This window comes from Zootoca vivipara, chromosome 7 (assembly GCF_965207765.1).
Source record: "Zootoca vivipara chromosome 7, rZooViv2.hap1.1, whole genome shotgun sequence".
NCBI classification, from domain to species: Eukaryota; Metazoa; Chordata; class Lepidosauria; order Squamata; family Lacertidae; genus Zootoca; species Zootoca vivipara.
Genome location: NC_142590.1, coordinates 6,168,526 through 6,185,358, shown reverse-complemented (window position 1 = coordinate 6,185,358; position 16,833 = coordinate 6,168,526). Strand labels below are relative to the sequence as shown.

Below are 16,833 nucleotides of genomic sequence, written 5' to 3'. Positions count from 1 at the left end.
CCTGGTGTTTAGTCCGAAACTCCTTTCTTGCAACTTGAACCTATTGGTTCAAGTCCTGCACTCCAGAGCAGGAAAAAACAAGTTAGCTCTACCTTCCATGTAAAAGCCCTTGAGATATTTGAAGATGGCTATCATATCTCATCTCACTCTGCTCTTTTCCAGGTTAAACATACCCAGCTCTTTCAATCGTTCCTCCTACAGCTTGGCTTCTAGACCAGGCTTCCTCAAACTCGGCCCTCCATATGTTTTTGGCCTACAACTCCCATGATTCCTAGCTAGCAGGACCAGTGGTCAGGGATGATGAGAATTGTAGTCTCAAAACCAGGGCCGGCTCTAGGTAGAGTCCCAGTGGTGCGGGGCACTGGGCCGGTAGGCAGGGCACTGCGTGGCTTTGCTGCGCAGAAGCCATGCTGCGCGCTGCAAGGGCGGGGGCGCTGGAGCAATCTCTACCCCTCAGCGCCCGGGCGCCCGACCTGCTCGAGACTGCCGTGCTCAAAACATCTGGAGCGCCGAGTTTGAGGAAGCCTCTTCTAGACCTTTGATCACCTTAGTTACCTTCCTCTGCACACATTCCAGCTTGTCAATATCCTTCCTAAATTGTGGGGCCCAGAATTGGAAACTGTATTCTTGGTGTGGTCTGACCAAGGCAGAATAGAGTGGTACTATTACTTCCCTTGATCGGGAGGTTATACTTTTGTTGATGCAGCCTAGAAGAGCATTAGCTCTTTTTGCTGCTGCAACACACTGTTGACTCGTTAAGCTTGTAGTCCACCAACACCCCTAGATCCTTTTCACATGATGGATCACCTTTATCAAAAGGTGTGCAGGGGAACTGTGACTCTTGGTTGTCTTACTAGATCTCTTAGTAGCTTTTGATACTATTCAGCATGTTATCCTTCTGGATCATTTCTCCCTTAATTGCAAGATGTCAAGTACATTTTATGTGTTATTCCACTCCTTTAGGTGCGTCTGCTGATGAAAGGCTACTCTTTTATCAGGGAGAATGCTCCTCGAATACTTTCCTTTACGCCACAGAAGACAAGTGAGTGACTGTTTTCTGCAATAATTGTACAGCTGTGGGAATTAAGGCTCCCTCCCCTCTTCCTGTTCTGAGGGTTGGGTTCTGTGATATGGAGACAATTCAAAGACCTGTTCTAGTTCAGAAGAATGTCTATATAGGCCTCCCCATGTTTTGCAAGATTACCAATACCATGCAATTTGTCAGTCTTCTAATACTTATTGGAATGGGAGTACACTTCTTGCAAAGGATATAAGAGAATCCTGGGTTTAGTGCAACAGGGGAAAGTGCTCTGATAATAGGGGGTTTATTTGGGGTGGGAGGGCGTTAAACTTGGGGTGGACTAAAGGGAAGGGACTTGTCACAGACTTGTCTTGTTCATTGTAAAAAAAAATGTAGGATAAGAATGGCATATAAGCCATCTCATTGGACTGAGAAATTGTAGAAATGTATTACTGTATTGCTAAACTCAAGCATTAATAAACAGTTTGAGACCCATAGAAAATAGGATGGAACCCTCTGGGGTTTATTTTTTAGTGTGCGGCATTATCTGGTACTAAACGACTCTCTCCCTTCTGCTTTTTCAGACACCGTCCAGGTTCCTAAAGTTTCCCAGTACCTGTATTTCCTCTTTGCTCCCACCCTTATTTACAGAGATGAATATCCCCGGTAATGTCAATGTAGTTGCTCCATTGTGACTTGGCAATTCTTATAGCCATTGTGATTGCAAGGTTGGACTGGATGCATGCTTCATAACAGAGGGCATAACACACAGGTTGGGAACCTCAGGCCCAGGGGGCAGGTGCGATCCTCTGCAGTGGCATAGCATGGTGGGGCCACAGGCACGGTTGCCCTGGGTGCAAAATTGTTATGGATGCAAAAGTTCAACACCCGGGGCAGCCTCTTCTGTCACTGGGATCCATTGAAAACAGCTTCTCCATTCAAACCAGTAGTGACCTCTCCAGACCACAGAACGACTCTTCTATGTCTCCTGGGTGATGCAAACAGTATTAGGCAGTTGAACGTGCATGCATCCTCTTGTCTGTTTCCCTCCCTCCACCAAACCTCTCCTCGTGGCCCTGGGCAACCCACACTACTCCACTGGCCTCTGAGCCTATCTATCTATTGTTCCATTCACTTTTGCCTCTGGCCCCATCCACTGCTGGGTCTCTAACTTAACCCATGGTCATGAATTTCAGTGGGTCGTCTCTGAGTAAAGGTTAGGTTTGTTTCTCTGAATTTTGCCAGAGCAGGCCTAGTAGGATCCAAAATGCATTGGCTCAATGCATATCTCTTTTGAGCACACCAGAGCTTTTTGCTTCTGGTTACAGTAACAGGTGCTGAGTCTGACCATTTTGGCTTTACAATATTCTACTCTTCATGGGTTTTGAAAGGTTTTATATATATAAGGTTCTAGAGGTCCTTTGTAGAAGTTGCTGTGTTATACAGGGTTATCTTTCTCTTTTTTTCATGGTATTCACATTCTCCAATCTGTATATCCTATTGCCATCAACTACTCCTTTCCTTCTTTATGCAAAATAACAAACTGATTAAAAATAATAGTGCAGCTGCACATTTAGTAAAACATGCTATTTGAGGAAAGTCGTAACTATAAATAGACTTTCTTACATTAAATATTTGCTGTTCTGGAATAGAAATTGTATTATGTTTACCGCAGACTACATCAGCTTTGCTATTATCTTTTATTGCACTTATTAGTTGCTTTTTATCATGGAAAGTAATTCAAAGTGACTTGCTGTGTAGCAGTTGTTTGTAAAATTCACAAATTAGGTTTCAGTTGATACCAAGCAAGCTCTTGTCTTGACTTAGGTATAATGACTGTGATTTCCTTTTCTTTTCAGAACTCCTACAATAAGATGGAGCTATGTAGCTACCAAGTTTGCACAGGTTAGATATTTCTCTTCCTTTTGGGATTCCTGTGTTTCTGCAGATAATTATACAGCCTTGAAAACTGATAAGAGTTACTGGTTCATAAAAATATATACTAGCCTACTGGACTGCACAAGCCTGCATTATTTATTTTTATTTTGGCATTAAAAATAGAGACAATGCTTTCTGAAGCTTCCATGCCTGGTCACCTGGAACTGCATTCTATTGTCATAGATTTGGATCGCTGAATGAATAATTACCCCCAACTAATGACAAACACACCTACCCATTATAAGATAAATAAAACAGTTTCATTTCTTTGAAGACAGGATGTAATAGTTCTAAATGAAAGCCTTCCTAAACCAACTTTTAACCAATGTATGTGTGCTAGTCTATCGTAGTGGCACTGAAACCTTTTGTTAGCTGCTGCGTACGGCTGCGTACACACCAGACATTTAAAGCACATGGCTCCCCCCACAAATAATTTTGGGAACTTGTTTATTAAGGGTGCTGGGAATTAGAGCCGTGTGTGTGTGTGTGAAGTGCACGTCCCAGGATTCTTTGGGGAATGCCATGTGCTTTAAATGTATTAAGTTTACTCAGCTTAGATCTGTGTATATGGGTAACTGGGATCAGCTTTCTCTCTTACGGATTCCTCCTGTGCTACTTTTATAATCAGGGGCTTTTGTTTTTACTCCTGTCTAGGTCCTTGGGTCACTCTTCTATACTTACTATATATTTGTGAGACTCTGTATACCTACATTTCGGAACTATAGTCAGGAGCATTTAACTGTACGAGGGCTGGTCCTTTGCATCTTCAGTTCTATTCTTCCAGGTGAGTGCTTCTGCGCCCCTTTTAATTCTGGAATTTTTCAAAACGACAAATAAATAAATAATCAGAAACAGTGGTGATATTGGCAACAACTGGCAAAGTATGGCCTGTTGGTTATATGATCTTAGCTTTGTGGTTCCCTGACTTGTAGGGTTCCTGTTACTGGGGCAATAGCTTAAGCTGAGCATGAATCTCACTTTCTGAAAGAACATGGGAAGTTGCCTTACACCAATCAGATCAGTGGCGCAATCCTGCTTCATCCATCTCTGCTTCTTAGTCTTGTGTTGGGGATGCAAGCAGTCGTTAATTTCTGGACTCAGTTCAAAGTGCTGGTTTTGACTTATAAATCCTCATTTATATCCTCGGGACCCCAACAGCACAAGGGTATCCTCTCTCCTTGTCTGGTCACTGCATAAATATCTTAGGGAGGAGTGGAGGGTGGAACATGGAAATGGACCCTTTTAGTGATGGCTCCCTGCTTGTAGAATGCGGTCCCCAGAAAAGAGTGCCATGCTCCATCATTTTTTTTAGATGCCAGGCAAAAACCAGACTTTTGGTTCCTAATGAGAGGGTAATCAGTTATTTACATGCCCTTTCTTGGGCTCACACTTTTCAGTGGGGTGGATAGGATTTGTTGCTTTTTAATATATAGATTGTTGCATGGGCACTTGGTAAGTCATGTTTTGTTACTGCTTTTATATTTGATTTTAATGTTTTTGGTCCTATTTTTCTGATGTAAGTTGCTTTTGAGATACTTTAGTGTAAAAAGCAACAACTATAATAAATAGTAATGTCATTATGAATGATATTAACCTAAAATACATATTTTCCTCGCTGCTCTCCAGGTGTATTGATGCTGTTCTTGGTCTTTTTTGCATACCTTCACTGCTGGCTGAATGCTTTTGCTGAGATGCTGCGCTTTGCTGACAGAATGTTCTACAAGGTAATTGATGTACAAGGCTCATGGTCTCTCTCTCACTGACACTCACTCACTCATTCTCATTCTCTCTCTCTCTCTCTCTCTCTCTCACACACACACACACACCAAACACAACACACAGAGAAGTATTTTCTTTCAGTTTTAGAGCATACCTTGGTTCGTGGAGCCCTCCATTTGAAAGAAATGTCGTGTGTGTGTGTGATTTTGCCATTGATGAGGTTTCTCCTCCCTAAAGAGGCCGATCAGATCCTGTGCCTTTTTTCTGTTGACTTTTCTGATTCACATGCATTTGTTGCTTTGTGTTGTATTTCTGTTGCTGGGTATGATGAGTATGGCGTCATGAAAGAAAAGTATGTCTATTCTATAAATGATTTAGCAGAACTCACCTGCAGCCTTCCTTAGTGTTGGCATATATTGGAGCCTTTAAACGTCTGCAGTAAAGTGTTGCTGTATTCCTTTTGGCACCTGCTAAAAACATTTTGCCTATCCAGACATGTAGAAATTGATATGTGTCTTAATATGTTTTTAGCTTATCTGCTGATTTTATCTGATGTTTTAAACTTTTATTGGCAATTTTAATGCCTTATGTATAATGCCCAGAGGTTCTATTTGCAGTCAAGCAGTATATACATGTTGTTAAATAAATGAATAATTCCAAGGGATCATACAAATGCGTGTTCTGATCCTGCTGCTGCTTCCACTTGGCATTAATGATTAGTTTGTGCAGTTTAGAGAACAGTGATGGAAACGACTTCTGTATTTCAGCTACCTTCTATATTTCTCTTTTCTGAATGTGCTTTGCAGGTTTTTCCCGCTACACTGAATTACTGCTCATGTAGAGAAAATGTCACATTTGAATTAGCTCTGATCATTTTGTATCTGAGCCTTAGAGTCCTAGTGTAGCTACAAATACTGAGACACCAGTGACTTATTCTCAGGGTGGCTGTTTGGGAAGGAGGAGTAGAGTATTTAATACCTGCATATGAGCTCTTGGGGAATTTCAGTTATACATTGCAACAGTACACCACATGTTCATAGAGAGATTCTATTGCCAATTGCTGTAAAACATTTGAGTAGCAGGAATATCCTTGGCACTTTGATCCTGCAGTTTTAAACACTGAATTTAAGGTCTCTGCTCTTTTTACTTCCCTGACCCTCTCTTGCAGGACTGGTGGAATTCTACATCTTATGCAAAGTATTACCGAACCTGGAATGTGGTGGTGCATGACTGGCTGTATTACTATGCATACAAAGATTTCCTTTGGGTAAGCAACCATCTTTTAATGCACCCCCTTGCTTCAACTCTAAGAGAAATCCATTTTTTAAAAGGAATGGCAGAGATCTTTACATTTCACCCACAAAATGATTTTATTTAAGTTCTAATGTAAAAGTGAATTACACAACTGTAAAACACCTAGTCACTTTACTCATACAGAGATCTGACAATAGCCTCTTTCCTGGTGAGGAAGGTAGAAAGATAGAAGCTTGTACTTATGCATTCTGGTTTGTATCCAGTATTTGGGAAGTCACTTTCTTTTTACCAGTCTATCACCAATTGCACCCCTCTATGCCATATCCCATACTGTTCCAGCTCTTTTGTTAAGTGTTTGTGGGGCTGCATTGAGTAGGAGGGAACAGCAAAAATAGGTGCCCTGCCTTGTGCAAGTAGAAGTCCTTTTGAGCAAGGCCACCATTGGAGACAACCTTTCCTGTGCAATAAATATGAGTGGGCAATTTAAGGGTGGTTATCACAAGCTGTTCACCACCGTTTTTGAAAACTGGATATCCTCTGATACATTCACCTACCAGAGAATTCACCCTTCCCCTTGTTTGTCTGTGTCTCTTTCTCACCACCAGTTATTTGGGAAAAAATTCAAAGCAGTTGCTATGCTGTCAGTCTTCACCCTTTCTGCTATTGTGCACGAATACGTCTTGGCCGTCTGCTTTGGTTACTTCTATCCGGTCCTGTTCTGCCTCTTCATGTGTTTTGGAAGTAAGTACCAAATATGCCTTCCAGCAGCAGCAGTTTCTGAAAATACTGAGGTTTGGCTTTTAGCTGCCATCTGTACTTAAGATGCAGGAGGCTTGTGTTCCAGCCTGCCCTAGCATTTGCACCCTCAAACCCAGAACCTCTCTGTGACCCCAGTTAAATATCCATTTTTTGAGACTGATCTTGGCCAGAGTAGGAGGGAGGGCTTCCTTGGCTTGGCTGAGGAGTAAGGACTTCTAATGCTCCAAACTGTAATTTGTGACTTTCTCAAAGTCTCATGAGATGATCAATACCATGCATTTTGAGTGCTTTAATTTTCTTCTGTCAGTGGTTTTCAACTTCATTCTCAATGACCGTCGGAAAGGACCCATTTGGAATGTGTTCATGTGGATTACGCTCTTCCTTGGTCAGGGTGTCATACTCACCCTCTACAGCCTGGAATGGTATGCTTATAAGCACTGCCCTTTGAAAAATGTGAGTATTCCACTTGTCAATGGAAGTAAGAGGAAAAGAACCGAGCTGCTATTATTCATTCAAGGCCTAAGATGTGAACGTGAAATTTGAAAACCTCTTCCAGATTTTCAGAAGGTTGCATTCTGCCCAGAATAGCTGCTGTAGAGGTTTCTTTCTAACAGGAATTACAAGCAGCAGGGTCAGCAAAAAAACTTTGAAACTTCCTCCATGTCTTTTTATATGAATACTGTAAAGCTCTGAGCTAGTTTCTGCCCTTCTGAAGAGATGAAAGCCAAAAGTTCTTACAGAATGGAAGGGGGCAGTAAAGAAGGGAGAGGAAGGTAATGTTCTGCTTGTCTGGGTGAAGCTGCTGGGGGGGGGGCTGCCCAGGTTTGAGAGACAGCAAGTCCTTAGGTCCTCTGTAAAACACTTTGGTTTCATCACTGGCGTTTGTTCACATGGCTAACAGATAGCTCTACAGAAGTGAAAGTGCCCAGCATTTCCTGCCTAACATTACTGTTCCTCTTGTGTTTTATAGCCCGCTTTCCTTGACTATGTGAAACCGCGTTCCTGGACTTGCCATCTTAAGTTCTGACACCCTTTGGGATATCCCTCCGTGTCAAGGTCAGAAGATGTTTGTCTTTTAAACAATGACAAGAAGTTGGGCTAGCGTGTTAAAATGACTGCAGACTTTTTAAAGGGAAACTGTCTTTAGTTATGGCAAATGATGGCATTTTGTCACTCAAGGCAGCTAGGACTGCAGGTGGCTTGGCAGATGGTTCTCTTTCCTTTGGCAGCTCCAACCTGAGCCATTTCCATGCTGGTCATGAATCCTACTGAAAGGTTGGTGAAGGAATTTCCAGTGAAGTTTTTTGCCTATTGCAAACAGTACTTTATGTGTTACTACTTTTCTCTCTTAACTGTCTGAAATTGGCAGTATTGTGATTGGGGTTAGGCTTGCATGTCTGACCGTAACCGTCCTTCCGAATTGCCTTTTGAAACAGGACACTTGCTCAGTATTTGTATGCATTCTTTTGCTTGTTGCCACCACACAATATGTGATGGAGCCAGTGGCCCACAAAAAATGACTTTGCTTTTTATTTACTATCACCAGACAACCTCGTTTCCTCCCCACTCCCAAATATAGGCAGAGGCTTTGAGGGAGATGCAGGGCTATTTGCATTGGGGTATAGAAAAGGGAAGGAGATTGGGAGAGAGACTTGGGCTTTCTTACCTTTCGCAAACCACGGCCCAAGCGAGGAGGGCTTGAGTCTGGAGATGTGTGTTACGGGACACGCTTCTTGTTGGAGGGCCAAGTTTACTTGTCACTTGTATGTGACTTGGTGGAGAAGCAGTAAGGTATTTTACACCCTTTTCCATGGAAGTAGCCATAATGTAAGCATATGAGTTTTGATTCATCCACAACCTTTAATTTGCCAAAACAAATAGTTGTTGGAATGTAAATTGGCCTAGGATATATGGAATCTGTTAACTTCTACTTTGAGGATAATGTTACTGATTCTTATGTGTCACGAAAGGTGCGTTGTAACTTTTTTGCCTTGTTTTCAAGCTTTATTCCCTCCTCCCCCTTTCAATAAATTTTCACTTGCTGAAGTGTACCATTTAGGTGTAGGATCTTCCTTTGGATACTTAGCCTCTTAATATTATGAGCAGTAAAGGTTGGTATTTTCCTTACCAGGCTTACTTTGCCCTTTGGCTTCCGATCCAATAAAACAGGCAGCATTAAATTAAGTACCACAATTAAGGTGCAACTTAAATTGCAAACATGTTGCACTGGGAGTAACTTGCATTCTCTCTGCCAAGGATGGCTACTTGCTGCTTTCTTGTTGGCAGCACCACAATGCACACAGTGGCCCATGGTCTGGAAGCCTCTTGGTGTGCACACATGGGACTGTTTTCTATACCAAAAGTGGGTGCTGTCTGCTACTAAGGGCTGCATCATTCCCATTTTAACCAGAACCAGTGTCTTCAGGGGTTCCTACTCTCTAGCCAAGGACCCAAGCGGACCTGATGCTGTTTATGCAATTAGTTCTTTTGAAAATGAATAGCATCTGTGGAGCCCCAATGTGGATTGGAATTGTGGCCTAGGGGTGAGGAGCTTTAACAATAGGCTCCCAGTTTTGATCAGGGGAAACCCACAGTGCTTTGTGCATTTAGTGGAAAACTCCCCTTGGCACCAATCATAGGCGCACAAAATAAATATAAAACCATACTTTGATTATTCTGTGGCCCTATCAACCACCAGACACAATTTTCCTGTGGGCCAGATGCAACCCATGAACTGCCATCTGGTCAGCATTCCTGTATCAATATACTTCCAGTCTTAAATTTTTATAAACAGCTAAATGCCACCCCATGCTACATGTCCAGTTTTAAGTTTTTGCATTCCTTACTGATGATTTCTGTAGCGATTTGGAGGGCGAATGCAGTTTGTGTTGAAGAACCTAGAGAGTGTGTTGGCTTGAAATGATCATACTGCTCCACTTAAAACGCTGGTTTACTTTGTGAGACAGCCTTGGGTGGGTGGGGGATGCTCAGAGCTACAGAAGGAGGGACTGTGTCATTGTGAAAAACAATACCCCTATATTGCTGACTGCTCTCTGTGTAGTCTATAATCTGGAGTTTTTCTCACAGCCACCCTAAAATGCATTTCTGGCATGTTCTAAGAGTGCAAAGGCGTGTGTGTATGGAGAGGGGGAAAGGCTATATATTAGCGTAGGCACATAGGAGAGATGCAAGTTTTTTTGTGTCCTAAAGCTGCTGTCCTTTGTATTGTCCTAAATATGGTGCCCTAGTAAATTCTAGGTGCTGGCAGCTTTTCTCACGTCATCTAACTGCAGCAAAACATAAAAAAAGAAACTTAATTCTGATTTATACTGCAGAAAACAGCTTACGTGATAAGTGTGCTAATTTTAATCAGTACTTTGATATGACCTAAGTGTATTGCCATTTAGCTAAGCCATGTGTTCCAGGTTTATTTGACGAAGGTGGGTGTGTCATTGATATAGGTTAATTTTTTTGGATTTGGGGGGAAAGTGCCACCTGGTTGAATATGATGAGTAATAGTTTCAAGATGCCCAACGTCAAGTACAGTATTTAATCTAGTTCAAAACTTAAAAATTCACTGAAACGGTATCCACTTTTGGAGAAAGATGAGGAAATATGAGCATTTGAGTTTGGATCAACACCCTGTGTAAGCTCAAAAGGAGTCTGATAAGTTCCCTTACCAAACACACAGTTTTTAGAGGCAACTTGTAGTTGCAGGTTCTAGATAGAGGTGTGAGGGAGACTTCTGTTCCTAGAACATTCCAAACTCTATGTGCAGATTGTAGAATTGCTAAATCAGTGTTAACATGATAGACGCATCCATTCCAAACTCTATGTGCAAATTGTAGAATTGCTGAATCAGTGTTAACATGATAGACGCATTCATTCCAAAAAGCTTTTTGCTTTTGGTCTTAAATTGTCTATGATGGCACTGTAATTGTCATTATAAGATGGCCTGGGTCCACCCAAAGAATTTTCATCGCATTGTGTCCTTTTCTGCTGCTTGTTTAAAGAGAACCCCCCAAACTTCTGTCTTCAGAATATAATTTGAAAATTTCATCAAATAAATCCTGTTGTCTTTGGGAAATATGTTTTCTTTTTTCTAAGGGGGACGTTTGGGAAGATCAATATACGGTACTAATTGTAATCAACCTTATGCTTTGGGACTGAATCTGTGAATGTAAACTGGATGGGCCACATGATTGTAAATCTCTTGCAAATGATCTATTCTACACAACTGATTGTAACCTTTGTACCTCTGTGACAAGGCATCCTGTTAGTTTGAAAGGTGCTGGATTGCAAGGCTGTAGTTTTCCTCTTTTCTCAGAGTGAGCAATGGAAAACTTTTCTTGCACAGATGGTGGTGAGAAGAGGACCTTAAACTGTACTTGACACTGGAATGGTATCGCCAAGCCTCACTTGCATCTTTTGTAATATGGAGAATATTCTGGGTCAGGGAAGGTTGTTGATGGTGGGATGGAGAATTTTGTAACTGATTCCAAAATGTATTGAACTGTCTGTTGTGACCTATTCTGTTACTTGCAAGGGATTATGTGATCTATACTGTACTACAGAAATTGAAATATATTTTGCTATTCATGAAACTTGTCTGCCTGCATTCATTCCAGCCTCGGTGTACTGCACCTAGACAACAAACTGGTTGAAAGTGTGGTATTCTCCATTCTGTGTTTTTGTTTTATGGTGTATTTTGTATTCTCATTTTGCATTTTTCTGCTGTGAACAGCCCTGGGATTTTGGGATGAAGGGTGAGCTGCAAATTTAAATCATCATGGTCATCTGTGCACATCTGTGGTTTGCATTCAGACGTGGGATTTGCAAGAAAATGCTGCAACGTGGAGTGTGTCTGTTCAGTGTGCTAGTCCAGCAGGGCTTCATCCATTATCATTTAGTCTTCCCTTCAATTTTCTCTTTCTCTGCTCCCCTCCCCACACTCAGCATTCTATGCCCACCGGGGGGGGGGGTGCCACCTTGAATAAAATATTGGGGGGGGGCAGGTAAGCCCCACCCTGCAAAACTGATCACATGATGTGGTGCTCGCACACCATTTGAATGCCCATCAACTGGGGGGTGGGGTGGCCACTCAAATATTGGGGGTGGTGAAGGGACCGTCGCCCTTGGGAGTTGACTTCCATGATGCCCACCGAGTAACAGGCTGAGTTTGCCCTACTACGATTCCCCTTTTCCAAGCAGAAGTGATTCCTGCTTTTATATGTAAGCCATCTAAGGGGCCATCTGGACTCATAGCTGAACCTAGCATAAAGAGTAGGCCTTTATAAACCAGCCGCCTATTATTCCTAAATGCGAGGTTGGCTGTGGTGAAGAGGGTTAAAGATAACCCACTGATAATTTCTGCAGGTTTCAAGAGCTGGGTGAAGTTTCATGGGTGAGGTGAACAGCGGTGGAGAGAGCAGGACAGTGTTGCTATCCCTGCACTGCAATTTGGGGGACAGGGTGGGGTAGAGCCCTGGAGGACCCACCAATGCCCTGTGTTTTATCCCTATTGTGCTTGGAGGGCAGGAGGGGCCCACCCGGGGGTCATGCTCTTTGCCTTGTCAAATGCGGGGAGGGGGCAAGACTGGGCCTTTTTCCAGCTGAAACTCCCTGGAACTCAGTTCTGGCACCTCTCTTTCCAGAAAAATATCCCTGAGCAAGACTGAAACATAATTACAACTGATAGACATTAAGACTGGCATCTGTTCGATCATAGTAAGAGCAACAACTGCTCAAAAGGCAGGTCTCAGGAACGATTTTCCATTGTATACAGCATTACCCTCTCATAAAATTAGGGGACCGCAGGTGTGTGTGTGGGGGGGGGGTTATGACATTGAGCAGATCACCAAATCAACATGTGAAGCGTGGGGCTGCAGCTAGCAGGATCTCCAGCCCCACACCCTTGCAAAACGCCCCTCCGATAGAAAAAAGGGCCACTCCGCCTTCCTTAAATTGCCCCTCCGCAGTCAACTGCATTTACAGCCATAGGCTCTACTGACTGGCAAGGGGACACAAAGCACTTTCTAAAGTGTAGAATTTGTTTTTACTATTTGTACATAAAACACTGCGACTCAGTAAATAGAAAAAGGGATCCATCCCTATTTCTGTGTGTGGTCCTTTGCCAGAAAGGGGAGATGGACACGTCAGTGCCCGTTCCTTCCTATGTCAAATTATTTGGCATCTGCAATGATTTCCTAAGGAGCCACCCCAGCTGAACCCGAGAGGCTCTAATCCAGAGAATGAGATGCGCACCTCTACCCTTTTTTTCTGGGGGTGCAAGCGCAGCGGAGCAGCCTTTTCTCGCGCGCATGCTCTGTTGCTTCTTACGGAAAGGACCCTTCCCCGCTCCCATCACCGTTGTCAAGGCGTCTAATTTGGTGCCTTAAAAAAAATATTTATAAAGTCGGGCGTGTGAGATAGATGCGGGCGGATAGCGGGGATGAAAGCCGGGACCGCCTGGTGGAAGCGGCCTCTGCCGTCAGGCGCTCCGAGGGACGCCTGCGAGAGGCGTGCGCGGTTCCCATGGCAACGGACGCGGACGGGAACCATGCGAAGAGAGGTAAAGGGAGCCGCTGCCTCTCCTCCGCTTCTTCCCCCGAGATGCTGGTGCGGGGGCCGGGGGCGAGTTCCCGGCGAGCTCTGCGCCCCCCCCCCCGGGCTCCCTCCCTGCAGCCGGGCGAGGCTTCTAGTCCTCATGGAGCGCGTGGCTTGCGGGGATCGAGAAGTGGGGCGAGGCGCCTCTGTGGGGATGGGAAGGGAGAAGGGAGGCCATTCACACGTGCCCCATTCCCTTTCAGGACAGCGGGGTCGCCATGCAGCAGGCGGTCTGACCTCCAGCAGCCCTGAAGCCACGAACCTTCTGAGGAGGTGAGAGCGGAGAATTGGGATTATTACCAGATCCATATCATGTTTGAAGGCATCAAAGCAACAGAAGTGGCCTGCCTAGGTCAGGAATGCAGAACCAGCGGCGGGTTGCCGGACTCCCGATTCTGGTCAGCCCTTCCCAGCCTTTCCCGCGGTGAGGGATGGGGGGAGAGGCAGCCTCAAAAACTGGGGAGCCACAGCTTCCCCATCCCTGGCAGAAGCAAAGGTGCGGTCTTGGGAAACGGGGCTCTATAAGTTCTACTCTGTTGTATTTTAAATGCAAAACAGCGTACTAAAGTAGAAACAAAACAGTCCAACACTTACTCCCTTTTCTTCAGTCCTCCCTCCTCTTGCCGTTTCCCCAAATCTACTGACCATTTCAAAACAAATACATGTATCTTATGACAATATTCATGCCTCTCTCTACTCAGTTTTACAGGGGCAAGGTGGTCTGAAACGGAGTATATCTCAATAGCAAGTGACTCTCTACTGCAGGGGTCCAACTTCTTCCTTGTAAATGGGCTAACTGCCGCAGATGGAGCAGCTTGCAATGCAAGCAGAAATGTAGGAACACAGTGTGTGCCTCCTGAAACTTGTATCCTTTTCCCCATGCTAGCATACAGTGGTACCTCAGGTTACAAACGCTTCAGGTTACAGACTCAGCTAACCCAGAAATAGTACCTCGGGTTAAGAACTTTGCTTCAGGATGAGAACAGAAATCATGCTCCGGCGGCGCGGCAGCAGCAGGAGGCCCCATTAGCTAAAGTGGTGCTTCAGGTTAAGAATGGACCTCCGGAACGAATTAAGTTCTTAACCAGAGGTACCACTGTACTTTCTTAAACCGAGGCTGAAATTGAATCACGTCCATTGCAGTTATACAGTCTATCCATGTGGGTTATATATCCCTTCCAGATATTTGCAGCATCCAAAGATCTGTGAGTCAGTGAGCAAGCCAGCCAAAATCAGTATTTCAGCATGTCTGCAAACAAAGGACCCGCTCCAGTGCTTCCATTTACATTATCTCAGCCAGAAGAAAAGAAATTACTCTGAAACTCACTCACAGATGGTACCTAACACCAGATAAACTAGTGCTGATTCGCCCAGGAACCTCACCAAAATGCTGGAGAGGCTGCACCTCCACATGTGGTTTGAATGCCCCAAAATCCAACCCTTCTGGACAACAGTCATACAGTAAATATGCAAAATAACTAAACAGGTATTGGAAGTCATCCCAGAACTGGCCCTACTGAACATCTTGCAAGATAATAATGCCCACTCACACTACAAAGAGCTCATAACCTACCTACTCTCAGCAGCCAGAAGCATCATAGCCAGACATTGGAGAGACCTGTCAGGAGTAAACATGGACCACTGGTATCAAATTGTATGGGAAACGGCCTTACTAAAAAAGCTAACCAATAAATTGAAGCTGACACAGGGACAGATGGAAGAGGACGCCATTATCCCAGTATGGCTCCCCTTTAGCACATATCACAGCCCAACAAGACAACAAGAATCCACCAACAGCTGACACAGTTTGTTGGCTAACTTGACCCAACATCCCCCCCACAAATGCCCTGGGCCACCCCACCCCCACTTCTCTCACTACCAAGGAAATATAACAAGTGGATAAAAAGAGAACCTACCCAAGTGATGCTGACACAACCCCCCCCACACACACACTAAGTAGAAGAATATTAGCTACTCCACCTCACCCCCTCTTCTCAACCTTATAGTGCACACAACACTTAATATCTCACAATAAATGTAACTGATCCTAAACAGCCTCGGTCCAGTATACCTGAAGGAGCATCTCCACCCCCATCGTTCTGCCCAGACACTAAGGTCCAGCACCGAGGGCCTTCTGGCGGTTCCCTCGCCGTGAGAAGCGAAGTTACAGGGAACCAGGCAGAGGGCCTTTTGGTAGTGGCGCCCGCCCTGTGGAACGCTCTCCCATCAGATGTCAAAGAGAAAAACAACTACCAGACTTATAGAAGACATCTGAAGGCAGCCCTGTTTAGGGAAGCTTTTAATGTTTAACAGACCATTGTATTTTAATATTTTGTTAGAAGCCGCCCAGAGTGGCTGGGGAAACCCAGCCAGATGGGCGGGTATAAATAATAATAATAATAATAATAATAATAATCTGTAGATAACACAACCTGAAGATTGACTCTTCCAGAGGGTGACCTCCAGCAAGCCCAGTGGTCAGGGAAATGGAGTTATGGTACTGTTACGAAGGTGGTGCACCACCCCAAATTTCTGCCAAGCAGTAGGAAGATTCCAAGGGGTCCCAGGCACTCACCCAGGGTTGTGTTTCCTTTGGGAAAAGCTGTAGGAAACATACATTATTTTACACATACTATCACCTGGAGTGTTCAGTGGAGGGGCTGCAGAGTTTACAGCAGGCATAGACAAACTTGGCCCTCCAGATGTTTTGGGACTACAACTCCCATCATCCCTAGCTAACAGGACCAGTGGTCAGGGATGATGGGAGTTGTAGTCCGAAAACACCTGGAGGGCCGAGTTTGCCTATGCCTGGTTCACAGCATTCACATCTGAATAAGCTCTTGCCCTGATGGTGGTTTTCATTTATGTGTTTGTGGCAGAGCCACTATCTCTCCCTCTGCCTCACAGAAAACCAAACAGCCTCTTTGCTCACCATGATCATCCAAAGCTCTGATTAAAACCCCAGGACCCAAGAATCTAGAGGGGAAAACCTTGCACCTGGGGTACGGGGGGGGGGTCCCTGATCCCTCGCTAACCCATAGTGATACAAAACACCTTGACTGCCCCTGTGTTAGCCTGTTGCAGCAGAGCCAACAAGAAATCTTCTGGCAGCCTAAAACTGATTTTGGCAGGAGTTTTCATGGACCTCAGTCCTCTTCGCTTTCGCTTTGTCTGCGCTCATTGATTTTTGTTCGGGGTTTTGAATACAGATGCTAGGCAAAAGAAAGGAGTGTGCATACCTTGGGCAACGGTGATGGCTTCAATCCATCCTACCACACTGATTCTCCGAAGAAATACAATAAACCAGTCACATGTCTCTATAGTTACCCTGTGGGAAACAAATTACAGGAGCGTTTCCTCTCTGATTTTAGCTTTGGAGTGTGTCCCTCCCAGTGGGCTAGCTAGAAAGCATGTTGCAACTGTGTTTGCATAGGCAAACGCCGCCCTCTCTCAGCCTTGGTTGTCCTTCCTCAGTGCCATGTCATCAGAAGTAAACAGGCTGTACCCACGGAAACTCCAATGGGAAGCAGATAGGA

General features: G+C 44.3%; 2 protein-coding genes and 1 long non-coding RNA gene across 3 annotated transcripts in view; 2 read left to right on the top strand and 1 right to left on the bottom strand.

Annotated features, from left to right (window-relative positions):
• LOC118088264 (sterol O-acyltransferase 1) overlaps positions 1 to 11,295 on the top strand; it is a 29,267-nt gene extending 17,972 nt beyond the window's left edge. The window contains exons 8-16 of the mRNA XM_035121661.3: positions 964 to 1,042; positions 1,606 to 1,687; positions 2,881 to 2,926; positions 3,614 to 3,743; positions 4,586 to 4,683; positions 5,847 to 5,945; positions 6,538 to 6,673; positions 6,999 to 7,144; positions 7,662 to 11,295. Of these exons, the coding sequence (XP_034977552.1) occupies positions 964 to 1,042; positions 1,606 to 1,687; positions 2,881 to 2,926; positions 3,614 to 3,743; positions 4,586 to 4,683; positions 5,847 to 5,945; positions 6,538 to 6,673; positions 6,999 to 7,144; positions 7,662 to 7,718 (873 nt within the window). The 3' untranslated portion in view covers positions 7,719 to 11,295. The remainder of the gene's footprint in view (positions 1 to 963; positions 1,043 to 1,605; positions 1,688 to 2,880; positions 2,927 to 3,613; positions 3,744 to 4,585; positions 4,684 to 5,846; positions 5,946 to 6,537; positions 6,674 to 6,998; positions 7,145 to 7,661) is intronic.
• Positions 3,669 to 16,793, bottom strand: LOC132592421 (uncharacterized). Its single transcript, XR_015950941.1, has 3 exons — positions 16,537 to 16,793; positions 14,871 to 14,915; positions 3,669 to 3,770 (listed from the first exon to the last, which is right to left on the bottom strand). It is a non-coding gene; the product is annotated as an uncharacterized LOC132592421 (long non-coding RNA).
• LOC148684969 (uncharacterized) lies at positions 12,987 to 16,574 on the top strand. The gene is made up of 4 exons (XM_088673692.1): positions 12,987 to 13,262; positions 13,501 to 13,570; positions 13,999 to 14,162; positions 16,372 to 16,574. The coding sequence occupies exons 1-4, from the start codon at positions 13,124 to 13,126 to the stop codon at positions 16,479 to 16,481; spliced, it is 483 nt and encodes a 160-aa protein (XP_088529818.1). The 5' UTR covers positions 12,987 to 13,123; the 3' UTR covers positions 16,482 to 16,574.
• Positions 16,794 to 16,833: the final 40 nt, after the last annotated feature.